General features: G+C 60.7%; 1 protein-coding gene across 14 annotated transcripts in view; it reads left to right on the forward strand.

Annotated features, from left to right (window-relative positions):
* Positions 1-27,595, forward strand: part of RIMBP2 (RIMS binding protein 2) — a 95,175-nt gene that overhangs the window by 8,155 nt on the left and 59,425 nt on the right. For 4 of the 14 annotated variants that reach the window (XR_006210214.1, XM_042963093.1, XM_042963096.1 and 1 more), the window contains exons 1-4: positions 4,387-4,630; positions 17,241-17,345; positions 24,812-24,862; positions 26,314-26,334. Coding sequence is in view for 13 of the 14 variants with exons in the window: in XM_042963093.1 (XP_042819027.1) it covers positions 17,244-17,345; positions 24,812-24,862; positions 26,314-26,334 (174 nt within the window). In the remaining variant the exon portion in view is untranslated. Of the gene's footprint in view, positions 1-1,080; positions 1,204-4,386; positions 4,631-5,200; positions 5,528-17,240; positions 17,346-24,811; positions 24,863-25,822; positions 25,903-26,064; positions 26,335-27,595 lie in introns of those variants that run through there. The other 10 variants (XM_042963095.1, XM_042963101.1, XM_042963102.1 and 7 more) reach the window with 7 other exon arrangements.

Below are 27,595 nucleotides of genomic sequence, written 5' to 3' on the forward strand. Positions count from 1 at the left end.
TTGTGACAGCCCGTCATCGAAGCCCTAATTCATGCTGTAACATCTGGGGAGGAGGGAAAGAAACCAAAAGGCCGCGTTTCGGTTCAAGTATGCCGCACAATGAAAATTAATGGGGAATAAACCAAGGTATCTTCCCTCATCACGGCATGTCCTTCCTGGTTTCCAAAAAGCCACAGGAGAGATTGAGAGTAAGTGGTGCCCTCCCCCCCCCCGCCCCCACCCCAAGTAAATTCAACACTTGGTTCTCAGGGGGTCTGTGGTCTGAGACTGGACCTGGTGTCTGAGGTTCTTAGAGCATCCATCATCATAAAGCACACAGAGCCTTGTGGCCATTTTTGTCCACTTGTAAAACAAAAGTGGAATTCTCAGACAAAAGAACTCGTATCCTGAACAATTTGGGTAACGCTTTGTATCTGTTAGGGGTGTCCGTTCAAAGGAACAGAAAATGATTCAGCTTGGTGTAAGCAGACAAAAGGAATTGGGCTGTGTGACTGGAAACGAAAATATCAGCTTCAGGCACAGCTTGATCTAGGTGCTCAAATTACGGCGTCAGGACCCTGCTTCTCTCTCTGCTTCTCTTGGCTGTCTTGTTGGCTCTGTTCTCAGATGGACTCTCCCTTCCTGATGGCAACTGGGGCTCCAGACCCATCCTTTTGTCTTCAACTTTCCTAGTCCGGGGAGCAAAAGAGGAAGTGTCTTCCCAGGCTTCCATACCAGTCCGGTGTCTCATTCATTCTCCACGGATGCAACGGGGTCTCGTGGCCCTTCCAACCAGTCGCTGTATCAGGGGGTGGGATAGCACTGATTGGCCAGGCCCGGGTCACATTCCCATTACTCCTGAGCCGGTCACTGTCACTGTGGTGGGGAGGCAGGAGGAAGAGGGATGTTGTGTGCTAATTCTCCAGCCTGGGGCACATGCGTTCACCCCGACCCGCCACGAAGTCCGTGATCCAGGGTGAGGGAGGGGAAGGCTCCCTGAAAAGTCACGGAGGAGAAAGTGGCAGACGCCAGCTGACGACAAACCCCACAGATGGGGTGCGTGTTACAAACGGCCCCCCTCTCTCTCCCCGCTACTTGTAGGTGAAAACAGAGCATGCCTGGCTCCAGCACGTGCTCGCCATAGTGACCAGAGAACGCGATTTGGCCGTGAAGGAGAAACGCCAGCTCCAAGCCAAGCTGGAGAACCTAGAACAGGTCCTAAAGGTAGGAGGGGACCCTCTGCCTCCCTTAGGGTCAGCGCGAGGGACGAGGCTGAGGAGCGGAAGGCGGATGAAACCCTGTTTGAAGCCGCCATCCAAATTCAGGGCTCTCGGGGCTGTTTTTACCCTTTCCGTGGCATCAAGAGCGATAAATAACAAAATTCAAATGTTTCTGGAAGCGGTCCCGTGAAACCAATGACGCATTCCCATTTCTTAGGATGCTAAACACAGCTGAGCGAGAGACACCAGGCGGGGCTCTGAGCAGAAATGGAGCTTCCTCGCGGTGAGGACCAGGGGCGTCTACGCCGGTCCCAAACTTCGTGAATTTTAGGCTGCTCCTCAGAGGTTGAATGACCTTTGTTATAAAGAGAACAGCTAAGTCGGAAAATGGCTTCATCGGGGTGCGGGGAACTGGACAGTCCTCGTGCATTTCTGACGCACTGGGCACCCCGTCAGTGTTTAACGGGAGTTGGGGGGGGGGGTTGCTACCGATGGTGCGGAGTGAAGCTGAATGAATTCTCATCGAAGAAAAGTGTTGTAAAACGTAAAAGAATAAATTAGTCCTCACCTGCGGTCCTGCAATGTGGCACCTCCGTGGCCTGGGTCCTTTGTGGTTCCCACGCCACGCCCAGCACCCACTGCCCCCCGCCCCCAATCAAGAAGGGATTGTAATTCTGTCTAGGGCCCCATCTGGGGAAGCAGTTGGATCTCCAAGGGAAGCAGATTGGTGGCTGGGAGGGACTGGGGTGAGGTGGGAAATGGGGAGCGGCTGCTTTTCTTTCAGGGTGACAGAATGTTCTGGAATTTGTGTGACGGTTACCCACCCTCGCGAATTTACCGAAACCGCTGGTCTGTACGCGTCCGAGGGTGAGCTTGATGGTGTGGGAGCGCTGTCTCAACTAAAGGTAGAGATGGCTGGGGGCTCAGTGGGTTAAGCTCTGGGTTTCCGCTCAGGTCATGACCTCACGGTTTGTGAGTTCGCGCCCCACACCAGGCTCTGTGCTGACAGCTCGGAGCTTGCTTGGGATTCTCTCTCTGCCCCTCCCGTGCTCACACACTCTCTCAAAAAAAAAAAAAAAAAAAAAAAAAAGAGATGGCCTGCTTGCCCGTGGTCATGAGGGGTAACCCAGCTGCATATGTGGCTGTCAGCCTGTGCCCACCTCGCCTTCCCTGAAGGACCGGCCGGGCTGGCTCGGACCTCCTGCCTCCCACCATGTGTCACCCTAGACAGATGAGGCCCTGCCGGGCAGTCGTTCATCTCCACAGCGCAGATTACCGCCTGAGGTCTCTGAAGCCAGGAGGCGTGGTCTGTGCCACTCTGCCTTCGGTGCCCGGACAAAGTCGGTGTTGGGTGAACCCCGTGGCAGCTGGGCTGGGAATCCCCGGCCATGCCCTGGGGCTCTGCCGACAGCCTGCTGGATTGGCGTCGTCGTGAAGGGTAGTGCAGAGCAGCGGTTCTCAGCAGGGGTGACTTTGCCGCCCAGGGGACGTCTGGCGGTCTGGAGGCGTTTGTGATCGGCACGACTGGGGAGGGGGCTCTGGGTGTCTAGCAGGCACGGACCCCCACGAGCACAGGGCAGGCGATCAAGTGGTGCTGAGGCGGATAAACCCCGTGGGTAAGCTTCCCACTGCTGGGGTAACAGAGGCTGCGGCCCAAACACAAGTGTCCTACGGTCCAGGGGGCCCGGCGTCCCAAATCCGGGCGTGGGCAGGGCACTCCTTTCCGAAGGCTTTGTGGGGACTCTTCCATGACTTTTCTACCTTCTTCTGGCTGCACACGGCCCCTACCTCCACCTGCAAACCAGCGATGGGGCGTCTTCTTTGCTCTCTGACACCTGCCTCCCGCGTGCACGGACCCTGTGGTCACGCTGGGCCCATCGTGTGGTCACGGTTTCCCCTCGACACGCTTCGTTACACCTGCAGGGTCCTTGTGCCGTGGGACGCGACACACTCCCGGGCCCCAGGGACTGGGAGGGACGCGTCGTTGTCGGCCGACCCCACCCTAGACGATTAGGAAAGTGAACAATAAGGCCGGTCCTCTCTGTGGGCAGAGGAGGCCTCATTTATGGCTTCAGGTGTGTGAAATTCCCATGTGTCCAAACCTCCGTGTGTCCCCGCCTGCCTCTGCAGCAGGTGGACGGTCCTGGGTCTCGACCAGCGGCGTGGAGCCCGCCGCCCTTCCCGCCTGAGCCCGGGCTTGAACCTCGGCACAAGGGCCTTGCACACATGTACATGTCCCGGTTCTGTCCCTCGTCCCGTCCCTCGTCCCGTCCCTCGTCCCGTCCCTCGTCCCTACAAACAGCCCTCAGTTTGGCGGCCCTGCCTTTCGGCCCTGCTTGCCGGCGTGTCCACCCTGTACGCTCGTGTGTACGCCCAACGTGACGGTGCGTCGGCCCTGCGTGTGGGCGTGGTCACCCTGCTGTGGGCGTGTCGGCCCTGCGTATGGGCGTGTCGGCCCTGCGTGTGGGCGTGTCGGCCCTGCGTGTGGGCGTGTCGGCCCTGCGTGCCGGGGTGTCCACCTTGCGTGACGGCATGTTGGCCCTGGGTGTGGGCGTGGTCGCCCTGCGTACGGGCGTGTCCACCCTGTGTGACAGCGTGTTGGCCCTGCGTGTGGACGTGTACGCCCTGCGTGACGGCGTGTCGGCCCTGCGTGTGGGCGTGGCCGCCCTGCGTGACGGCGTGTCGGCCCTGCGTGTGGGCGTGGCCGCCCTGCGTGACGGCATGTTGGCCCTGGGTGTGGGCGTGGTCGCCCTGCGTGCGGGCGTGTCCACTGTGCGTGACGGCGTGTTGGCCCTGCGTGTGGACGTGTACGCCCTGCGTGAAGGCGTGTCGGCCCTGCGTGTGGGCGTGGCCGCCCTGCGTGCCTGCGTGTCCGCCCTGCGTGACGGCGGGTCGGCCCTGCATGTGGGCGTGTACGCCCTGCATGTCGGCGTGTCGGCCCTGCGTGCCTTCGTGTCGGCCCTGCGTGTGGGCGTGGCCGCCCTGCGTGTGGGCGTGTCGGCCCTGCGTGCCTGCGTGTCCGCCCTGCGTGACGGCGGGTCGGCCCTGCATGTGGGCGTGTACGCCCTGCACGTCGGCGTGTCGGCCCTGCGTGCCTTCGTGTCGGCCCTGCGTGTGGGCGTGGCCGCCCTGCGTGATGGCGTGTCTCCTTGCGTGTGGGCGTGGCCGCCCTGTGCGTTGCGAATTGCCGTGTTCCCATCAGGGGAAAGGGATGGATTCGCGCATCTCAGCGGCGTCTGTGTGGACGAGACGCACGGCGGATCCCAAGCCCACGAGTTACGTGAAAACTGCGTCCCCCGTTCATCCCCAAGTGTCGACGGAGCACTGACCTCGTTCGTCCCACCTTTCGGGCCGCGGGGACACGGCGGCCGGCAGGGTGGCGCCAACAGAGAGCGTCGAGAGCGGCGTAGGTGATAGGCTGTCAGGCGGCGGTGAGTGCTCTGAAGGGAAACGGGTCAGGGTGCAGGAGCGGGAAGGGATGTGGTGGCCCTGCGGGGTGGCCTCTCCCGGACGTCCCGCTGCGCGGAGGGCCTTGTCAGTGCTCAGGGGAGGAGCGCTGCGGGCGTTGGGGAGCACGCAGGGCGGGAGCACACAGGGCGGGAGCACACAGGGCCTGGCGGCCGCCGCTGGACACGCACCGGGATCGGCGGGACGGCGCGCAGACGGTGGGGGAGGGGCAGGCGGCGGAAATGACCCGACTGGGGTCAGCTGGGGCAGAGGCCTCCAGGCCAAAGCAGAATTCCAAGATAACGGAACGTGTCCTGAGGGTCGTCCGACACTGTATCGGTCACGTATTGTCGCAGTACTGCCGGGCCGCAAAGCACCCCAAGGCCTGTGGCCGGGAACAGCCCCCCGCGTTGCTCACGAGTCTGTGGGTTGGCTACGCGGTGCGTGTCCTCTTGGCCGCAGTGGCTGAACGCTTCCCCGCGGCCGGCCGGCTCTCGGCTGGTATCTGCTGGCTCCGGGCGGGCGACCGGCTCCGTGCCTGGGTGCTCCGTCCTCCGGTGGGCTCCCTCCGGCTCCCGATCGCCGCGTAATCGTGCACGTTGCAAGGGGCGGAGTAACAGCCAGGCTCGTGGGGCTGTGCGGTCCCCCGCCAAGCTCGTGGGCTCAGGGCAGGACAGCGTTGGGCACGCTGCGTGGGCAGCTCGCCGCAGAGGCCACCGGCGTGTTGGCGGGTGACAGAGTGCATCTGCTGTCCCGTTTGTGAAGGGGTCACTCCTGTGGCCATGCGGAGCCTGGCGTGAGGAGCGGGAGACGGATGGGGAGCCGCCCTCCAGCCCGCCGGAAGGGCGGCCTCCCCCAGGGGGCGCAGGGCAGAGCCAGAGGTGGGTTTCCGAGGTAAAGTCAGACCTCGCGAGGGCCTGGACGTGGGGCGGGACAGACGGGGTGGCAAGGACAACGGCAAGGGCTGGGCTGTAAGTTTTCGCTGTGATGCAGCACACCGGCGATGGGGCCGGGGGTCACGGTCACCGTGTGTTGGAGATGGGGTGCCCGGTGGCCGTGGGATCCTTTGTGCGGAAGAACCCCGTGGCCTCACTCCAGAGACCATCCTGCTGATCGTCCAGAAGGCGGCTCCGTTCAGTTACAGATGACGCGTGTGGCAGAAGCGGTTCGCCGGGTTCGAGTGTGATGCTCGGACGGCACTGCTGGCACCTTGTCACCTGACCACCTGCTGGTCCCAGCCGGCTCGTGCCTGACGCCATCGTGAAAGCCCTCGAAGTGACGGGCGGCAGAGGGGACGTGCCAGAGGGGACGTGCCGCTCGGTAAACGAGGCCCACTCGCTGGATGTTAGCGCGGTGTAGTTACGGGCCCTGGCTCCGTGCCCGGGGTGTCTCAACTGATAATCGGCCCGTCGGTCACGTTCCTAAGTTGCCTCTTTTTGTTTCCAAAGATCACCGATCTTCCGCCGGCCTGGGCGCTGGTGATTCCGTCTAGCTAAAGGTGCCCGTGACTCTTCTCTGATGGGCTGTAATTGGCTGTGTACATCACGGGTCCACTGACACACGGCCCTTCCAGAGACCCGTCTGCCATGCCAGGGGCTGCCTGGTAACACAGGCCTCAAACGGCCAGAACAATACGACCCCGTGTGCCAGTTGGAAGGGGAAACGGGTTTCGGGGTGCCTCAGACACTTCAAGAGCTCCTGCAATCGCCCCGCTGAAAAACCCAGCGGGACCCACACCCAAGGACACACGCGTTCGTTCAGCGGTATTTAACGGGCACCTAATATGTGCCAAACGCTCCGGGTGCCGGAGAAAAGGGACCTAAGTCCACACCCTCGATTTAGGCCAAGTTTATCAAGAAACTAATGTTTATGTCGAGTGGGGAGAAGAACGGGGGGTAAAGACGCAAATGCCCGTTTGTCTGCAGTGCTTGGGGAAGCTGCGTGATGCTGTGACATGTGGGCAGCGACCTGGGGGGAGGGAGGGAGGGAGGGAGTGTGCAGAGCAGGTACCGAGGCTGAGTCGGGTGGGTGCCTGACATGTGTGAGGAACGACGAGGGGCCTGAGTTGCAGAAATAGGAAGCAGATGAGGTCAGGGAGGCAGGGAAGAGCCAGGAAAGCTCAGGTCTTGAAGACTGAGCCACACTGGCCTCCTAGTGCTTCTCTGGGCATGCTCCATCCACCCCAGGGCATTTGCACTTGTGGTGCCTGTTGTGCGATGGCTTGTGTCCCGATCACCCCCAAGGAGACGATAGGTGCCGGGTGGGCAGCTTCCCTATCTTTTCTGCTTATCAGCGAATGCCCGGTGCCCACGCAGGCATAGAGAAGCCACATAATAAGCGTGGGCTGAGTCACACACAGGCACGGGATAGTCTTAAGTCTGCCCGGTGGAACCGGTCACTTCCAAGCGACCTGCTCACAATGGCCAACAGTGTGAGGCCCTCAGCTTTCAGAGGCCTTCAGGTGTGCCCTCCCTGCGTTATCCCCCAGAGCCCATTCTCCACACGGCAGCCACAGCCATATTGGCAAAAGAACACAAGACCGCTGTTTACATCTAGCAAGTGCTTCTTCTTGCCCAGAGATTAAAGTCTGCACTCTTACTACAGACCCCAGCCGCTGCCCCCCAACCTAGTCCTTTACCCCTGCTCCTATCCAGACCCCTTCACCCTGTGCCTACCCATGCTGGTCTTCTCTGTCTTTCTGGAACATACGACACCTGTTTCCACCTCAGGACCTTTGCACTTGCTGTTTGGAATGCTGTTTCCCTCAGCACTTTGTTTCTGTCTTGGTCTCGTGTCCCTTCCTTGGCGATTCTTCTCCCGACCCTCTTCTCCACAGGAGCTACTGTCCTGCCCGTCACCACCACGTTGCCTGAATACGTTTTCTTCAAGACACCCCGTCGTCTTTGTTTTGTTTACTTGCGTACTGTTGGTTTTCCCTCCCAAAAGTAACACACTTGAGAGAGCCTGTTTCAGTGCCTAGGACAAAATCTGGCATATGGTGGGCACACAGTAAATACCAGTCGATTGAGTAGATCGGCGAACAAGTGAATGCAGTGTGAGCGTCCCCGTTGCCAACGCTCTCTGTGCCGCGGGGGATAGCCGTGGACTTGAAGGCCGGCAGCCAGGGGAGCTTGTCGGGGCGGATTGCTTCTCTGGGGTTTGCCAGTGCTCTGCAAACACGCAGCCGCAAATCAAGCCCTGTCTCCTCCTGGCACAGACAGAGCGTCTCCAAGAGGACAAGACGCTGCAGCGCTCGCGGCTCCTGGCCTGCGCGAGCCTGGCCGGGGGGCGGTCTGACATGGACGCCCGTGCCGAGCTCTGCGCCCGCATGCCCAGCGGTCCTGGCAAGTGTCCGACCTGGTGGCAAAAGGGAGCAAACCCACGTTTTCTTCCTCCAGCTTCTCGGGCTCTAGGATATTCCGCAAGAAAGCCTCGGTGTGTTCCACGCGGACTTCCCGTTGCCCGGCAGTCACGGCCTTCTAGATCCTAGTGTGCCACCAGCTCCCGTGGAAAGGGAGAGCCGCTTGTGGCATCACGGCCGTGCGTCCAGCCAGGCACAGCCGCCTCTGTCTTGTCTGGCTTCTGGTTCAGGGCCCGGGAGGTGGTTCTGTTTGTCAGACAGAACAGAGATGTCCCTCTGTAGTCAGGAGAGAACGAGAGCCCTGGCAGGGGACAGCGTCCTGTCCCAAGGAGAGCTCAACACAGACACCGCTGAGGAGCCACAAAGCAGGGAGGGACCACTGCCCCCCCTGAGAGGGCACAGCCACCGTCCCCTCCCAACCTGGGGGCAGTTCCTGGGGGCGGGGCCGCAGCCGTGGAAACTGCAGGGCGGCACAGTGGGGTGAGCGGTGTCCCCCACGGTCATGTCTGCTCAGAGCCTGGCTGGGGGACCCTGTCCGGGAAGAGGGCTCAGCAGGTGGAACCCAACAAGATGAGACCACACGGGAGGAGGACGCAGCTTACCCGAGCCTGCCGTGTAGAAAAGGGGGTTTGGAGACACAGGCGTGGGAGGCACACTGCGGGAGGACGGGGCACAGACGGGAGTTATGGGGCCGAGGCTCGCCAAGGGCTGGTGGCCATCGGCAGAGGGGCCCTGCCCTGAGCCCCTGGGGGAGCCTGGCCCTGCCCACACCTGATTGCAGGCCCCTTCAGAAAGACTGCGGAGCGAGGCTGGGTTTTATCCTTTTATTTATTTATTTTTAATTTTTTTTAATGTTTATTTATTTTTGAGACAGAGATCGAGCACAAGCAGGGGAGGGGCAGAGAGAGAGAGGGAGACACAGAATCGGAGGCGGGCTCCAGGCTCCGAGCTGTCAGCACAGAGCCTGACGCGGGGCTGGAACTCATGGACTGTTAAATCATGACCTGAGCCAAAGTCGGACGCCCCACCGACTGAGCCACCCAGGCGCCCCCTATCCTTCTTTTAAAATCATGGCTTGGTCGAGGCCGTCCTGCACGCTCTTGGTCCGACACGCGGGATGCCCGCGGCAGGTTCCCCGTGACTTGCTCAGTCTCCCTTCAGTGACCGGCCGGAATTCACGGCACCCTGTGCCAAGTCTGCAAGTTTGACCTGAGCACGCAAAAATGTTTTTGATTAATTAAACTCGGCGTGTTATGGTTTATGATTCAAAGGAAAAGGGAAAAAGCATTGGGGACCAGATTTTGTTCTCGTAATCAACAGATTAGTCCATTTAAACGTACGTAATCTAAGGCTTATTTTGTTAATGAACAACTGATTATCTGGGATTAATAAGTGATTCTCAGAGTAACAAGTAATCTTCCTCATCCGCGGCTCGTTCCCCGTGCCCCTCCCGTGTCCTTGCACCTGCCCGTGGACATGCGTCCCTGGACCTACTGCCGTTATCAGCTGTATTTAATGTTTTCTGGCTCCTTTTCTAAGTTCTGATTCTCAAACACCAATAACACCCTCCGGGGTTTTTCTGCAACATGAGAATAACGTTTAGGGCTCCGTCTCCAGCAAAACCCTGGATGGGCCTGATCCAGACAGCGAGAGTATCGTCTAGATGTTCAGACACTAGCCGCAAACAGGAAATTTGCTGCTCTGGAAGCTTCCCTGTCCACCTCCATCTCCGTGGGGAGAGGCTCTGCAAGCGGCCGCGTGCGCGCTGGCTGGTGGTGTGGACGCACGCGTGTCCTGCCCTGTTCTGCACCAGCGAAAGGGATACTTCGGATCAGCGTGCCGTCCGTGAAAACTGAGTCAGGTCCACACTAGCAGCCAAAATGTGTATTCAAGTGAGGGCTGTGCCATGCTGCCATGCCGGTTTGCGTGCACACTGGACCGTGCCAGGGGGATTGCCTCATTTGCTCCAGATCTGCCCGCTTCCCTCACCTCTAACCACCCGGCCCGTGTACCCCTGCACCACAGAGATGCACACCAGGCCGGCTGCTGCTTCAGTGAGCTTTCCCTGAAACTGTGCTTGACCGGCGCCTTGTCATCCTGTGGGTCTCGGCCACACGTCACCTCCCGCTCCAGCTTGAGTAGAGTCTCTGCTCCCTCCTTCTCCCTCTGCACACACCCCGCCCCCCCCCCCCCCCCCCCCCCCGGCCTGGCTACCAGCTTTTATCGGTCCCTGAAACTCTGACTTATTTGCTAGGTTGCCTGTTTATTTCCTGCACCTCTCCTCCACTGGTGGAACATATGCTTCACGAGAACAAAACTCATCTTTGACTTGTTCGTTAACGGAATAAGTGTCCTGTAATTATTTTTGGCTAAGTGAAAGGACGTATCCAGGAGGTAAAGCGCGTCTCAGCAGGAGCCCACAGCCACTAAAATGAGAAGTCCAGCCTCACTGATTCTCCGTTTTCCCGCCCACCCAGCTGCTGTGTCCAGAAGCACGCAGCCCTTCTCCTTCATCCTGACCAGGCCGCGGTCACACCAGCCTTCCTTTATCCTCACGCTCGCTTCGATTCTTTCTACCACGGGACCTTTGCACACACCATTCCCTGTGTATGGAATGCCTTGTTCCTCCCCGTCCCCCAAACCTCCACTCATGGGTCACTTCCCCAGGGCTCATGTACCTGTGCGTTTAGAATCTCAACATTGAGCACCTCTCCATGGGTTTTCGTGTATTTGGATTTAGTCATACCTGAGACAACCGGTACGTAAAGCGGGAAAGTAAGCTGTGTTCCCGTTTCTCCACTCCACCTGGGAGGTGCGTTATCGTTCTGAGTAGACTTTTTTTTTCTTTAACGTTTGTTTATTTTTGAGAGACAGACACGACACGAGCAGGGGAGGGGCAGAGGATGAGGGAGACACAGAATCCGAAACAGGCTCCCGACTGAGCTCTGAGACCCGATGTGGGGCTGGAACCCACGAACTGTGAGATCATGATCTGAGCCGAAGTCGGACGCTTAGCCGACTGAGCCACCCAGGCGCCGCTGAGTAGGTTTCTTAAATGTAAACGTGTGTATTGAGATGCCTGGAGCCACCACTAAAAGTTACATGAAAATTTATAGCCAGACGCTCAATAGATACGTTGAAGTAAAATGCTGGAAACCGTCCAGACAACCCACAAGAAGGCGGGGAAGGGGAAGCAGAATAACGAAAAGGATAGAAAAAATGGGAACAGGTAATAAAATGGCACACTGAAAACACACTGGTCGTTACATTAAACATAACTTTGGGTAGGTCCCCTCGAATCAGTAAATACTTCATCCGGTCCTCGCCACAGCCTTGGGAAGGCGGGCTTTTGCCTCCATTTGATAAACAGGCGTGTCGGGGCCCAGGGAGGCCCCTTCCCGAGAGCCCCCCACGTGCACTCTGGCTGACCGTACCCTCCGCCTGCCGCAGTTGGGGCCGCCGGGCACCGGCAGGAGGGGCCCGAACTACTCTGCTCGGGTCGAGTGCCCCTGTCCCTGTGTCTCTGCCTCCTCTGGGGTCCCGTGGGGAGCGGGGGCCAGTCCGCGGGACTAAGGACACGTGGGGAGTGGGGAGAGAACCAGGGTTTTGTCAGAGGGGCTTCCCCACCTCCCAGTGTTTTGCAGCACGAGACTCCGGTCCTCCGGCTAAGACCCGTCTCAGCTCCCAGAACGTACGCGGCTCTGTGTCCGTGCCGGTTCTCGTCATGAACGAGTCTGAGTTGCAGAGATGGGACAGGACGTCACAGGACCCGGGGGACAGACAGCTTCAAGCGCTTCCCCTTCCTCACGTCTGAAGGCGTGAGCTCGGGAGATGCTGCACTTGTCGCCGCCAGGTGTCGTGTGGAAAGAGCGTGTGCAGAAACGGCACCTTGTTGCCGCTGCGCGTCCGGCCGCCCGAACGTGGTGGTCAGCGCGTCGCCGGTGACTCTCGTGGAGGGAAATCGGTTTTTCCGTAACTTCTTTGCGCAGGCAGGGAGGACCCGGAGCAGAAGACGCATCCGCCTCTGCCCTGACACCGGAGGGATAGCGCGGTTTGCTCCACGCGTGATCGCGCTGTCTGGCGCCCAGGCTCCCGCCGGGAAGGCGGGCCACTTAAGTGCTGGCGCTGATGTCGACATCCAGCTGTGGCGTCGCCACCTGAGAAACACATCGCGCCACAGACAGAGCGCTCTCGACAGGCGTTTCCTGCCGTGGCGGATAACCCGTGGTACTTTTTAGATGCGAAACGTTCCGGTGGAACGCAGCACGTGGCCTTGCCGTTGGGAGGCTGTTGGTAAAAGGAAGTGAGGGCAAATGTTGGGAATTTGGCGGAGCTTTGTCTTCGGGGGAGGGCCGGGGTTTTCAGACTCCGTGAGAACTCGTGGCCCCTAGCGCTCCCGGGGACGGCCGGAATCATCTCGGCTCAGGAAACGGGAGGGGTGACAGTGTGAACCGTCTCCCGGGAGCCGTGCACGTGGGTCCAGCGGCCTGAGCGCTTCGCAGGCGGTGCGTGCAGAGGGCTCCCTCGGCTCCTCTCGCAGGGAGCCTCCCACGAGCACGGGAGGGTCCCTTGGGAAGCCTCCTGGGGAGCGGGGAGCTGGGCTGTCTGGGTTCAGGTCCTGGCTCGATCATTTCCTCGCCGGGCAACGTCGGGCGGGTTGCTTCACCTCCCTGGGCCTCGGTTTCCCTCTCTGTGAATGGGAGTGAAAATACTGCCTGCTTCAGGGGTGGTTGTGAAGAGGCAGTGGGTCGTGTGTGTGAACCGCTTAGCACAGCAGTCCTTCCAGAACTCGTGCTTGGCTACGGCGAGGATGCCGATGTCTGGGGCTGGGAAGCCAAGGCCGGCAGTCTGCTTGCAGGGACAAGAAGGGCGTATCTGCACAACGTACAGGACAAGGAGGGCTTGGTTGCTGTCCCCCTGGGTCCCTGACCTCCAGTTTATACTCTTTCTGCTGCGGAGACGGTGTCAGTTACTTCTGGAAAGCTCCTTTGGCTCTCTGGCTGTTTCGTACCCCAAACAGGGAATTGAAACAGCCCCAAAGCTGTCATGATCCACCAGCTGTCTCTTTATTTTGAGAAGCAAGACTAAAAAATCATGAAGCGTCAGTGCATAATGTGAGACATTATGGAATTAAATTTTGTGGCAGCCGTAAATGCTGTTGAAAAATATTTTAGTTTGGACAATTTGGGGTAAAGTTCACCGAAACTTTTGTCAAATACTTCGAAGAAACAAAAGAGGAAAAGCATTAGTTTGTAAAGTAGGAAATAGGAGAGAGAGGTGAAGCTTCAGGCATGGCTGAATCACGGAGCTCTGATGAGGTCACCGAGAATAGTCTGTCTTTGTGTTTTGTTGCTGCTTGCTTCCGCGTCGGTCCAGAGAAGGTGAACTTTGATTGGGCCTGGGGCACAGGTGGGTGTGTGAATAGTTAGGAGGGAAGCAAACCCCTGGGCACAGGGACCACCCTAATCGGAGTCAGGGAGGCGAAATGACCTCGAAGTTGTTCCTGGGACACCAAAGCCGGCCGCCGTGGGGGCACTCGGTGGCCTGCCTAGGGGCTGATCGAGAAGCCTGAACGGTAAGGGAAGCGGGGAAGGCTACGATGTCAAAGCCGCTCGTCCGGTCACCCGCCCGCCGAGGTCTCCGCAGAAACCGGGAAGACAGAGGCGAACGATAGACCCGAAGACCTGTGTGCTTCCCTTCTACCTCGTGTCTGGAACGTCAAGTATTGAGTCGAGAGGTGATGTCGGAAGTAAAACGGGAATGTGTTTGTGGCTGTCCCGTTCGTTCGTAGCCTTCGAGAAAGACTGGCCCAGAAGTAGAAGGGCACGGAGCAGAAGAGAGCCGCCACGCAGAACGTTGCAGGTGGCGCGTGTGGGGCAAGGATACCGCGTCTGTCCATTCGAGGTGGTGCCGATGATGCGCGGGGAGTGAGGGTGGTGCCGCGTCACGTCACGTGCCGAGTGGTGACGGAGACCGCCAGCGGCGGGGCGGGGCCGCAGGGGAGGGGCTCCCACACAACCTTGGATTCCGGAAGCCGCGGGCCAGGGACGCCCTAGGCCCTGCGGGTATCAGTCGACCGAGGTGTGTCCGGCGGCCTCGGGACCTCAGTACAAGGCGGGAGGAGGGAGGACAGAGGGGAAACGTACAAACGCAGTCATCTCTGGCCGGGATAAGTGCTGTGGGGGGGGCGGGCAGCCACGGGGGGACACGGGCCAGCATCTCGGGCGCTGGGACTGGTACGCTCTGTGATGTGCGACAGCGAGCTGGGGGGAGGCCAGTGTGGCCGACGCAGTGAAGAGGGGGAAGTAAGACGTGCGGCAGAGAAGTGGTCCTGTCACAGAGGAGCCCGTCGGCTGCGGGAAAGAGTTTGGGTTTTGTTCTAGAAGCCTCTGGCACCCACTGAGTGCTTCAAACAGGAGCAGGTGCGTCAGGGTCCTCCGGAGAAAGAAGCGACCGGGTATTTATAGATCCGCGGATGTGAGAGGAGATTTAGCCTAAGAATTGGCTCACGCGGTCATGGAGGATGAAAAGCTCCTTGATCTGCGGTCCACGAGTCTGAGTCTGGAGGTCCGACCGGAAGTCCCGACCCGAGTCTGGAAGGAGGAGATCCAGGAGCACAGGTGTCCGAGGGCAGGAGGACGGATGTGTCTCCACACAGGCAGAGAGAGCGAATTGGCCCTTTGCCACCTTTTTGTCCTTCAGGGTCCCCAGAGGGGTGGATGGCGGGATGGGCTCCTTTCCTCTCCCACGCGTTCGTAATGCCAGTGTCTTCTGGAAACCCCTCCCAGAAGCGCCCAGACGGAACGCTTCCCCAGCTCTCTGGGCACCCCTACGCAGTCGGGTGGACACATAGAGCCGTGGGGTGACTTCTGTCCTGGAGGGCACACCCTGGTCTCACTGGGGGGGGGGCCTGTCGGGGGCAGGAAGACCAGCTAGCCGTGTGTGTGGTTACGACCCAGGTCAGAGGTGACGGCGGCTGGCCTGGCGGTGGCGGATATGGAAGATCATGCAAACGGAAGGATCTCGCAAAGCTCTGGATGTTGAGTGGGAAGGGACAGGGGACCAGGGACGACAGCCAGCTGTTTGGAGAGACAGGTGGATGGTGGTGCCATTGCCGAGATGCGCAGCCTGGGGGGGAGGGAGGAGGGTGGTTTGGGAGAGAAAACCCAGAACTCGGTTTTGCACAGGCTAAATTTGAGATTCCTCCTGTCCGTGCACGTGGAGAGGGTGAGTGGGCAGTTGGCTACCAGCAAAGACATAAGCGTTTCCTTCGGAAGCGTGAGCTTATAAATGGCAAGTCCAGCCGTGATGCGGGACGGCCACGCGGGAAGGAGTCTGGCGGCCCCCCTGTGTTGAGGGACCACGCAGGAGGGAGGGAGGCGGGCAGGCGTGGGGCTCCGGGCAGGAGTGGAGCGGGACCGTCCTGGGGGATGTCGGAGGGGGGGTGTCAGCAGAGGGGTAAGGAGCAGGGAGCGAGGGGGTGGATGCCTCTGGAGCCGCATCGCTGAGAAGGGAGGCAGCCGGGGGGGGGGGGGGCTGAAAGGACACGTGCGATCCGAGTTCCCGCCACTGTGTTCTCCTGCCGTGGCATCACAGTGAGCCCCAGACGCCGTACCCGCGAGGGACACGTGTTTGTCTGCACGTGTGCATTCCGGACAGCTCCTTCAGCTGACCGGTTCATCAGCCTGACATGCGTGGAAGCCCTTTCTGTCCCCGTGGTTTTCGTGCCCTGGGCGCCCCGGACCCCGCACCCCGCGGCCGCACGCTCAGACCACCTCCGTGCTCGCTGCGTGTTTCTCACGAAGCCTTGGACCCTCGTAAGCAAAGTGGTTTCCTCCTTCCGCTAATCACTTCCTTCCCGGCGCTAAATAAAGATTACACAGGCCGCACGTGGCCGGGCCGAATCCAAAATAAACAGAAGCACAGAAATTAGCTGGAACAATGGTGTCATTAAACAGCCGCTTAATTGTTCATGCAAAGCAGGTTGGCTCTGGGAGCCTGAAAACGCTCCCGAGCCCCCGGGGGGAGTTTCACAGTGGAGACGGCTCTTGGTAGCGGCCCCAGGCCAGGAAAGGTCCCTGAGTAGGCGGGCCGTGACTTTGAGGCCTGACACCCCCGGGAAGGGCTTCAGGCGCTGCCGTGGCCGTGCTGTGTGGCCCTGGGCAAGTTGTTGGGCTTCTCTGGGCCCGTTGGCTGCCGCCAGCATCAGGGGCGGTGTGAGCACAGCGAGTGCTCCGTAGACGGCGGCGAAGCTGCTTCTCGGCCGCCGTCTTAGCGGTGCCGTGGTCCCAGCCGCTTGTCCCGTGGGAAGAGGCCCTGCTCCCTACAGGCTCCACGGTTCCCCGTGTATCTGGAGCTGTCAGGGCGGCGGCGCGGGGCTTAGGGCCGCGCCACGTGTACGAGGCTGGTGGGGCCGGATGGGGCTCAGTGATGCTCCGGGCGGCAGGTGACCCGGGACGCTGTCAGGCGCTGCTCCCCACTCGTGAGACGTGCGCAAGAGCTCTGAGGGGCGGGGGCTGACTCGTAACTGACTCATCAGCACCAGTCACGTCACTTGTCGGTAATTGGCCGCTGACAAATGGCTGATGCTCGTGAGTAATTAATCCAGGAGAAGAAAATGCACGAAGTGGTTAAATCACCAGCCCAAGCTCAGAGCTGGGATTTGAACCCTGGCAGTGTGGCTGTTCGGTGCCGCGTGCTGCCCCTTTACTGCCCCGAAATGCAGAGGCGGGTCTGCGCTGCCACCGCGGTATCTGTGCTGTCCCCACAGGCACCTGCCGGAGATGCTTGGAAAGTTCCAGCAGCTAGGAGGAGGCCAGTGTGGCTTCACCAGCAGACAGTGCCCAAACCCGAGATTCCCAGGCTCCCTCGAGCCTGACTTGAACCCCGGACGGCCACTTGCCAGCTGGGTGATGAGCGAGGACAACCTCCCCGTGCCTCAGTTTCCCCCGTGTAGAATGGGGCCGGTGATAGTGCCCGTCCCCCAGAAGATTAGGAGGATTACAGGGCCCACGTCACCCTACAGACCCACCGTGGCGGCAGAGATCTCTAACCTCTGGCTGTCACTCACAGGAGACGGGGGAGGAATTCACCTCGGCTCACGCGCCCGTGGCATTTGAAAGAGAAGGGAGGGCGGGGGGAGGGCTTGCTGGCATCCCAGGAAGGGGAGGGGGCCGGGACAGCCAGAGCGGGACTCCCAGCCCCCGCCCCGACCTCACCCTGTCCCCCTGCAGCACATGCGCGAGGCCGCGGAACGCCGGCAGCAGCTGGAGCTGGAGCATGAGCGGGCCCTGGCCGTCCTCCGCGCCAAACAGCAGGAGATCGACCTGCTGCAGAAGGTGAGCGGAGGGCACGCCCGGGGCGGGGGGCTGCCCACCCGAGTCTCCCTCCCCGGCCGGCAGAGGGCGGCTCCCCTCCTTCCCGCCGCGGGGACGTTTCGGACATCTGTACTCCCCTGAGCGACCCAGGTTCCCGTGCTTGCCCGCGGACACGCGACGCTGGCGGGCTTGTGGGGAAAAGCACGCTCCCCACACGCAGCAGTGGCGGCTGCGGGTGTGCGTGGTTTCAGCCTTGGGCACGAGCAGCCTGCCAGCGGCGGTGATCTTGACCCTGCGACCTTCCATTCGGGCAGAATGCCCTGTTCGAGTCCGTCTGTTTGTTTTTTCCGCACTGCTCTGTGTGGGCTGGGGGTGGGGAACCCCCCTCCGAGGGGGGGGTTTGCACTGTGGTACACCCGGACCGCGGACCAGGACGGCGTCATCTTGAAAGGAGTAATTCAGGTTCACATCCGCTGTGTTGGGGACAGTTTTGTGATGTGTCCGTCGTTAACTGAGCAAACCAAGTCTCAGGGCAATATTTACAGCATGGTCTCGTTAGCAGAGGAGGAGAGAGGGAGAGAGCACAAAGGTGGAAGAGAAGGAGAGGTGAAGAAACGAGGAGGAAGAAGAAAAAACAGAGGGGAGGACTGAGCAGATCGGGGGGCGTCCCCGCCTCATCTCCGTCGCTGGCGATGGTCCTCGTGTCTCTCTCCACGTGGGGCTTGGGGTCCGAGGGCTGGGTCTCGTTTCCTTCCCGAGGCCCCGTGTCCCACCCGGCCGGTGATGGGAAGGAATCTGCCGGCACGGCCTCTCCCCGAGGAGCCTGGGAGCATGTTTCGCACCAGGTGGGGAACTCCCGAGGCCGCTTCTCCACTCGTTTATTGGGACCGCGTGTCGAGGATAGACGTCCAAAGCCGGTGCCGATGGGGACGGTCGGCCGTACCGCCTGCCGTGATAAGTTGGCTGGCGCACTGAGAAGCGACGTTGCGTCGCACGCCGTCCAGAAAGGTATTGCTCGCGGGCGTCCGGGCAGCGACATTGCTCTTTCCTTGGCTCTCCGCACGGAAGGGACTTTGGGTGCCTGGACCCAGCTGCCCTGCTGGCACCTGCTCCCTGCGGCCCTGGAAGCCGCAGCCCCGGCCCGGCGCTTCCTGCACACACAGTGAGCCTGCGGAAACACAGACATCCTGCCAGGAGGGCGACAGGTCGCTTTTTCTCAGCAGCGCATTCTCCGGGAGCCTGGAGTTTTATTTACGAAGCATCTGATGCCAGGGAACGTGCACCAGAGCCGGTCCTGTTATTCCTCTTCCCCGGCACGTCGTCCACATTCCTGTCTCCTTCCCCTGCATTCATCTCAGTCTCTGTTTTGGACCCACTGATGCCTCACCAGTGGTGGGAGCAGAGGAGGAGAAACTCGTGCAAAGCACAGTACGGATTTTGTAACTTCCTACCACTCTGAGTGTTAGAGCATTTGAAGAGCAAGGTCTTGAGGGCAGGGCTCCGGGCAGGGCCCCACCAGCGTGAAGCTTAGGTCAGTGGGAGGCATGGGTCATATGAGTGCTCGGGTCCCCTGTGCCCGGGGAAGGAGGCCCCAGGAGGACACAGGTCATGCCCGGCAGGCAGGGGGCGCATCCCTGGCAGGTGCCACCGAGCCCCAGGTGCTCTGCAGGAGCTTGACCTCATTCCGAGGCAGAGGGTTGAGGCAGGGGTTAGCGGGTCTGATGCACCCTCTTCGAGCATCGCGCTGGGGATTGGTGTGTGGAGAGGCAGGGAGGCCCGTCAGCCGTGGCCATGAAGCCTGGTGTCCGGGACTGGGGCAGCAGTTGCAGAGGGGACACGCAGACACATCCCAGTACCAATCAGGAGGGTGACCGGTCTGCTTATGGGCCGTGGTAGGAGGGGGAGGGGCGTGCGGGGATGTCCAGGCTGGTCTGGGCTCGTTGGGCTTCAGACATCAGTGTGGATCTGGAGAGAAACTGCCGTGGCTGATGTGGTTCTGGACGTGCTGAGGCCCAGGCTCAGGTGCATCGCGATGGGAGGAGGGGCTCCGGGTTGTACGTGGAGGAACAGCCGTGGATGTCGTGACGCCCTCAGGTGACCCATCATCCGTGTTTTCATTTTCTGGGAAAAAGACCGTGGAGGGGGCATTTCGTTTCCACGTAAACATCGCAGGGCCGCAAAGACCCGTGGACAGGCTGGGCCAGTGTCGGGGGCGGGGAGGGGGGACGCTGGGGCTGGGAAGTCACGGGGTCACATGTCACAGGAATGAGAAAGGGCTAAGGAAACAAATGGCATCTTTACCCTAAAGGAGGCCGGGGACAGTGTTTAACAAGCGTGATCTCGGTTCGAGCCTGTTATGACCCTACAGCGTGTACCAGCATCATCACCCCATTTCTGAATTGAGGAAGTTGAACTCCGTTGAGGTCAAGGAACTTGCCAAATGCCGTACGGCTCGTAAGCGGTACAAACTGGATTTGTGCTGAACCCGCCAGGCCAGGATGCTGCCCCATAAGGCTCAGGGCCGACTGAGGTCTGGCTCTTGTCCCCCTATCGCAGTAAAAGTACCAGAACCATCCGCGGTCAAGGCTGAGTCCCGGGAGACAGCAGGGCGGTTTGGGTGTCCTGTCTGACTACAGCTCCCCGGCTCTCTTGAGCCAGCTCCCACAGGACCCCCACCTTCCTCTTGCCGATGAAGTGGCTCTTGCTGTCGCCCCCAGAGGGACGTCATGCCAAGGGCCGGCCCTCTGTCCTCATCCTCTGTGACCCAGAGCAGTTTTGGGTGGTCCGTCCCTCCCTGCTCCGGGACACCGCCCTCTCTGGTCATCTTCCATCCACGCGGATCCCCCATAAACGTCCCGGGTATTCCCCGCAACTCGGCCCGCAGACCACATCTCCTCTCCCGTCTACGCTGGCTCCCGGGGCGACCCCGTCTGGTCCTGGGGGTCTAAGCGCTGACCGTGTGCCAGCTGCCACACTAGCTCTCCACGCTGGCTTGTGAACCCACTGCCTTCATCCAGCCCTCCTCCTGACCCCTCGGTGCCTCGGCACAGATTCCAAGTTGAACAGCGGCCTTGGCAGGACCTGCTCTTCACCTGCCCTGCCCGGCTCTGCAAATGGCGGGGTGTCCTTTCGTGCACGGCCTTGCCTTTTCCCTGGAGTTAGTTGGCTCTTTCTGTTGGTCTGCCTAGTTCTGTGTGTCCGCCCCTCCCTCTCCCCCAGACTCTCTGCCAGAGCTGCCAAGGTCCTCTCAGGATGGTCACCCGTGGGGAGGCGCTAACCCCACTCGCCCCAGGAGTCTCCTGCCTGGAGCCCCAGCCTCCCTCCACCCACACCGGTTTCTCCTGGGGATGCAGAGCTGGGCCTGGGATGCCCTTCGCCCACATCTGGGGGCCGCCCTTCACACCTGTCTCTGCTTTGCCGGATGGTCCGCTGTCCTGGATCCTGCCGTGTCCCTTTCTTTGCTGGGCAGCACGTGTTGGGGGAGGCAGGTGTATCATTTCCCTGGAAACGCGGCGGTGCCTGGAGGCTCTCGCACGGCTGCAGCCTCACCTCTGGCGGGGACCCGGGACCCACACCTTCCCTGGGGTGCCTCCCTCCCCCTGGAAGCTCCGTTCTTCCATCTGCCCAACGCGGTGCTTGAGAGAAGGAAGCGGAAACGTCGCCGAATCAACAGAAGCGAGATTCAGGTGCCCAAGACTGTCGGAGTGAGAATCTGGGTACGGTAAGGCCATCCGGCCGGCCCGTGGCTCTGGTAGCCGGGTGGAGGCAGACTCTAAAAATACGAAAGGCAGCCGAGTAGGGCACAGCCCCATCTCTGGGCAGCCAGGGGCCTGGGCTCTGCTGTGGGACACCTGTCCTGGAAGTCAGGGGGCCAAGAGCTCAGTCCAGAATCCTTGCTTTCATCCATTCAACGAACAATTCAGGAATCATCAAGCACCTTGTGTCGGTGACGTTTCAGGGGCTGGTGACACAGTAGTGAGGGAGGCAGGGTGTGAAGAGGCCAGGGACAGCGACGCTGAACGTTCTCAACGTGCAAAGTCCTGTCGTGCGTGGATGGTGGAGGACCACCGACTGACCCTGACCCACTGCCCGGGAGGCCTGCTCGCCTCTCCTGAGTTCCGGCTCCCGGCCTCCTCGTCTCCCGCGACCCCTGCTTCCCTTGTCAGGCTGCGGCCACGCTGGCCTCTCAGTTCTTGGCCACGCCAGATCGGCCCCCTCTCGGATCTCCGCCTGGGATGCCTGGTCCCTGGATGATGCAGAGCTGGCTTACCTTCGTGCCTGAAGTGTCTGCCCTGCCAACTCGCCTGAAACGGGCTCCCCTCCCTGCCCCCGCCCCCTGGAGCGATGTGTCATTTGCTCCCTGCCATAGACTTGCCGATCGTCCGTCTCCGGAGGGGAGTGTCTGCACTCCCACAACACCGCCCCGCACGTAGCGGGTGCTCAGCAAACATGGCCAGCGAGGCGCCGAAGGCACTGGACGGGGAAAGAGCCGTGATCCGTGAACGCCTGTGGAAGGGATCGCGGAGACGTGGCTCCGCCCTCCCCACGACCTGCGAGCGCCGGTCCCCCAGAGGTCTGGTTCCCAGACCCCGAGCCCTCTCTAGGTGACCGGTGCCCAGACCCCAGCCTCTCTGCTGCTTCAGACTTTGGAATTCTTGTGCAAGTGACGTCCTTGCCTGATTACAATAGCCGTGACGATAGTCTAAGGAAGGGCTTTTCCGTATTTAAAATTCATCTGTAGACCTGACCGATGTTCCTGTGGTTCAGAGCTGCTCCCACGTGTGAAACGGTGGCTTTCCCTGCGCTGTCACCGGATTGTGCCGTGAGAGAAGCTGAGCCCACCATGCGCGTCGTGACCCGTGCTTTGCCTACGGTCCGAGTGCTTTTCCTGGATGCTGGGGATCTCGCTGTTGTGGATGACAGAGGATCACAGACCGACCCTGACCCTGCGTTCAGTCAGTGGGGCCCCTGCTCCAGTCCTGTGTGCCCCCGCAGTGCACGCGCGGGGTACCCGTGTCTGTTCATCCGCTTCCTCAGCTCGGATGTGAGGCTCCTTGTAGCCCCCAGCCCGGTTCCGTGACTGCCGGCCCCTTGCCCGCAGCACCCGCGATGCCCTCACCTGCCACATCCTCACCAGCACCCGCTAGTCACCACGGTGACGGGACGTCAGGTGTGCGGTCCGTCCCAGCCCAGGGTCCAGACCTTGACCTCAGCACGTCTGCACCTCTGTGCCTCCCTCGAAGCCAGCGCACGTGCCGCTGTGAGAGCCTACTGCCCTGGACGCTCGGTCCGCGGGACGACAGCCCCCTTCCTCTGACAGCGGGCCCCTGGGCCCCTCTCCAGAGTCACCATGTTCTGTAGGAGACGGTGCCTGCGTGAAGGTCGCAGCTTCCCCGCAAGCTCACGGTGGCCCCGAAATGAGCTTCGCTTAAGCTGCTGCTTAGATGTTTTGAGAATTCAACGCTGCCAATTTTAACTGTTAATTTTAACAATCTATTCTGATTGCCCAAATGGCCCAGCTCGCGATAGCCTATGAAAACGAACTCCTGATTCTCTCTCGAAGCCGGAAACCGAGTCATTACCGCAAACTTGGCGGAGTTTTCACAGACCGCCTTGGGGTTTTTTGTTATTTTTCATCCTGCCAGTTGGAAACTATCTTTGACTCAACTGGCTCAACGGTGAGGTTATTTATATAATCTCTGTACGTTCTCCGGATGGCTGTCTCTTTTACCCTGTTTTGTTATTTATCGTGGCTCTCATTTCTGCTTTGAAAGGAACGGTTTTCAGCACTCTGAAGATTGCACCGAATTCAAGAGCAGTGTAATTAATCCGGGAGTCTGTTCGCTGCCCCAGCTCTTGAAGCCCCTCCTGGGGCATTGGCGCCCACGAGGTGCCTGTGGGTGGAGTCGGCAGGAACCTCAGGCTGCTTCATGGTGTCCGACGCGCCGGGAAGCCGGGCTCCCGCCTCCTCCCGAGAGGCTGTTAAGATAACACTGTCTGGATTCCTTGAGATTTGGGTGGCCCGTCCCCACTTACTCTGCCAGCGCCTGGAGATGACGTTGCTCTAGAACCGAGAGTTCTAGGTGTGAATCTCGGTTGAACACATGGATCCTTCACTAGTGCTCGAAATTCTGAGGCAGGTGCCTTTGGTGGTGGGAGATAAACCTCTCCAAAGACCCACTTCTCAGTTCCTTTGGGAATGAACCCAGTGTGAGGGGGCATCCGTGCGGCCACAGCGGGTGGGGACAGGCTTTCCCTCCCGGTGTGGGATTCAGCCTCGGGCTCTCACCGAACCTCAGTGCTTCCAGCTTTAAAGCGGGAAATGCTGTATTCTCAAACGGCTGATGGTTGTGTCCCTTAGGACTCTTGGTTTTGAGGGACAGAAAACAGAAAGGGAATCTCAGTCGGACACGCGGCCGAGATGGGCTTCAGACGCGGCTGGATCCAGCTCGCTCCTGCCTTTGCTCTCCTCTGCGCTGGCTTCATTTTCGGTGTCCAGCTGGAGGCCACTGGCTGCTGCAGCCTCGCCCCTCATGTTGGCCGACAGCTGTGGCGCTCCACACTGTCCTTGACTCCGGCTCGGGTCCAGCAGGCCTGGAGTGTCTGTCCCCTCTCCCCCAGCATCCCCAGGCAAGGCGTCTTTGCTGTAACCTGGCTGCACACCTGCCCTTAAATAGCCAGTGGAGTCCAGAGCTGTTATGCTCACAGTCCGGGGGCTGTGGCCCCAGAGCACTCAGGACCCTTCCTACAAGAGGGGGCCGTGAGTGCCAGGCAGGCAGGCGGCAGACATTCGCTGGCATCACGAGGCCAGACCCGGGTCCAGACGGGACGAAGGACGATCACGTTACGTTTCGGTTTTGCGTGAACTCTCCACTTGGCTCAGGCAGCAGCCGTCCTGGGAAACTGGTTTAGTGAAACTCATAACGTTTCTCATTCTGTGAAGCAGATGGCTTTGCTTCAAGTAATTTGAGGAGGCCGCCCCCGCCATAGGCTGAGCCGCCGGGAGCCTGCCAGATGCCCAGGGCCCCCGTCTCTGCCTGTCCTTGGGGCCCGGGGACACTGTAGCTGACCTTCAGCTACAGGCAGCTGAGGGCAGTGGAGGGCAGTGAAGGGCACCTGGGGAGACGGTGATGCCCTCCGAGGTGGCAGGCAGGGTTGTCCTGCTCTCCTGGGTCCAGCCGCCTTTCGCGTGTGGCCGCCTGTCAGGACCGGGGCCTTCGCCCTGTGCTCCGTCCGGCCCGTCCCTTCGTTGCCAGATCGGGGCACGCTTTCTGGGTTTTACGAAGAGCATCACGGCCGGCCAGAATTCCTTCCGTCTTTTCCGGAGGAGAGAGAACTCAAAACCGACCTAGCTCCTCACCACTGGGGGGGCTTCTTAGGGGGGAAAAGGCGGCGACTCGTGCCTTGATGATCCAGACATCGGTCTGAGGGTGTTTTCTTTCCCCTGCTTTAACCCTTGACTCTTTTCTCTTTCTGCCGTAAAAAAGGCTCAGGTTGAAGCTAAGAGAAAGCATGAAGGTGCCGTCCAGCTGCTAGAGGTGAGTGCCGGGGTCAGCCGGCTGCCCTCGGGGGTGGGCGGGCCCGGGGACAGGCATGGCATTCACGCCTCCCAGAAGCGGGCGACGGCTGCGAGCACCCACTGGGAGCCGGTCAGTAGCGCGGTGCACCCGTCCCTGCATGGGGTCCGCACGCACAAGCGGGCCGAAGCCACGTCCCCGTGGCCACACCGCCCGCCCCGGGGGCGGGGGCCTCAGATGGGACCTGCTGTCCCCTGCGGGCGCCTCTCGGGTGGCACGTAGGGAGGATGAGGTCGCGCCCTCACGCGGGAATGAGGAGAGAGAGCAGGTGGGCCACCCCCCTGGGCGCCCTGCCCGCAGGTGAATTGTGCAGGGCACACTTTAGGGGCCGGCGCTGATCCCGGGGAAGCCTTTGGCAGGTGGTATCTGGGGAGGCATTTGCAGAGCTAGGAGGGGGACGACGTCGGTGATGAAAGCGGTGACCGGCATCCGAGGTGCCGCCTCAGCGCCGCCCCCAGTGAACGCAGCGTGGGGCCTCCCTGCAGCCGGTCCTGCTGGCGCCGGGGGGCTCGGCAGCGAGCTGTGCAAAGTCCCACCCGCGTGGGGTCCTGGGAGGAGTGACCGCACCTCTGTCCCTCGCGCGGAGCCCCACGGCTCCCCAGGAGTGGCGGATGGGCGGGTCTGGACGGAACTCAGACTCCCCCCGAGGCCCAGCCACCTGCACGCTCTGTGCGTGACAAATGGGAGTAACGACCACGCCAGGCCTCCCGCCTACGCGGACACAGGTCAGACGGTTAGCGACCCCCTCGCTGCAGACGCACGGGCGTGGGTGACGTCGGGCCTGCCATCCCCAGGTACGGGACGCGGCTGTCCCCCGAGATGACCTCGTCCTTCACCCACAGGGGACCGGCGGCCACGGACCACCGCGTGCACACCTCTTACGTCTCTCACGTTGCCTTTCAACGTCTATTCCTCCCGCAGGGAAAGGTTGCTTCGCTACCATCACGTGTGTTAGAATTGATTTTTTGAGAGCGTCCGTTAGCTAACGAGTATCTGGAGGGGTGAGTGTGACGAATGGCAGTGGGAGATACACAACCTGAGAGAATGGACGCAGACCCCAAGTGGCCTTGCTGCTCCCTGACAGATGATCTCCGCCCCTGCCTGAACAACCCCCCCCCCCCGCCCCGACCCCCGCTGCCATTCACATCATCTCCTGGCCGCAGGTCTGCTTCCTCCGCCATCACCCGGAGCCCACTGATTTCACGTCTCTTGTTCTAACCCGCATTTGGAGCTGCCCGCCGAGGCCCCGCCACCCGGCGCCGGTGGCCGTGCATGCTTTGGGATGTGGTAGCATCGTAACGTGCTTTGGGTTTAACGAATGGAAAAGGCCGTGCAGATGTGCTGAGAATCCTCTGTCTTCTTTTGTTCACAACACCTTCCTGTGATTGTGTCCTGCTTTGCGCTCCGCCCAGAACGCCTTGGACAGCATGCAGGTATTGGAGGGAACCTCGTGTCCCCGTGTGTGCGTGGCGATGCCTTCCGTGTGCATGGGGCGCCCACGGGTCCCTGGGCCGGCTCAACCCAGCTCTTCCTCCGGAGCCGGCAGCTGGAGGTTCCTCCTGGTGCAGTGGGGCTGGGGGCTCGGGGAGCCGCTTGCAGGGGGCTCCGCGGGGGCCCCGGGGGCGCGAGCTCTGGTCTCGCACGTGTTGAGCGGGCCCAGCGAACCTGGTCTCCCGTTTTCCGCGAAGGCTGTAACGGTCAGGCTGGAAGGGCATGTCGGAGCCCCGATGACCACTGGGGGTGGGGGGGTGGGAGTTGGTGGGACTCGTTCTGCCCTCGGGTCATTCACGGGACCCAGGGCCCAGAGCCCAGGATGCAGCTTCTCTGTCGGTCATCGGGGATTCGATCCTAGCCCCTGAACGCTCCGCCTTTGTGTTTGTGCTGGGGGCTTACCTTCTTCCGTGAACAAGCTGCCACGCTTCTCAATGACCCCCCCTGCCAACCTTCCCCCCCCCCCCCCCCCCCCCCGGGGAACACGAGGAGCCGCGTGTCCCTCTGATCAGGGTTTTGAGTGTTTTCCGAAACTCTGACTCGGATCACGTATTCACGGAAGGGACGCTTTTCCCACTTTGGGGGTGAGTGGTTCTCAGAGTGGGGTTCCCAGGCTGGCCGTGTCAGCATCACCTGGGGGCTTGTTAGAAATGCGGGTTGTCGGGTCCTGCCTAACCTGTGGAGTCCGACGCTCTGGAGGAGGGAGCCGGGAACCTGGGAGGGACCCAGTTCGGATGCAGCTGGCGTCTGGGAAGCATTGGTCAGTGTCTGCGAGGCTAGTCTGGAGAAGGGCAGCACGTTGGACCAGCCAGCCCTCTGGGATCTTAGCCGATCCGTGGCTCAGCACGTTAGTGACCCGAACCTCCACCCCTTCTGCCCCCTCACCGTTACCAGAAGGGTCGACAAGGAACATCTGTGGCGTGCCACACGCTTGTGCTGGAACGTGTCTGTGTCCCTGGAGGGTCGCGCGCTGGTCACTGCCACTGGCCAGGTGTTCTACTCAGCAGAACAGCCCAGAACAGGCCCCCAACCTTGCCCAGTGAGACAGAAAACAGGAGTAGTAAGGATCGCCTCCAAAAACACATTAAATAAAACCCCTCAGAACACCGTTGTGCTCGGAGCCGGTTCTGTGGGTGTCCCAGGCCCCGTTTTCTGATGAGTGAATGGCTAGGATGTTTGGGGACGGCAAGAGGGGCGCTGTGT

The sequence above is a fragment of the Panthera tigris genome, chromosome D3 (assembly GCF_018350195.1).
Source record: "Panthera tigris isolate Pti1 chromosome D3, P.tigris_Pti1_mat1.1, whole genome shotgun sequence".
NCBI classification, from domain to species: Eukaryota; Metazoa; Chordata; class Mammalia; order Carnivora; family Felidae; genus Panthera; species Panthera tigris.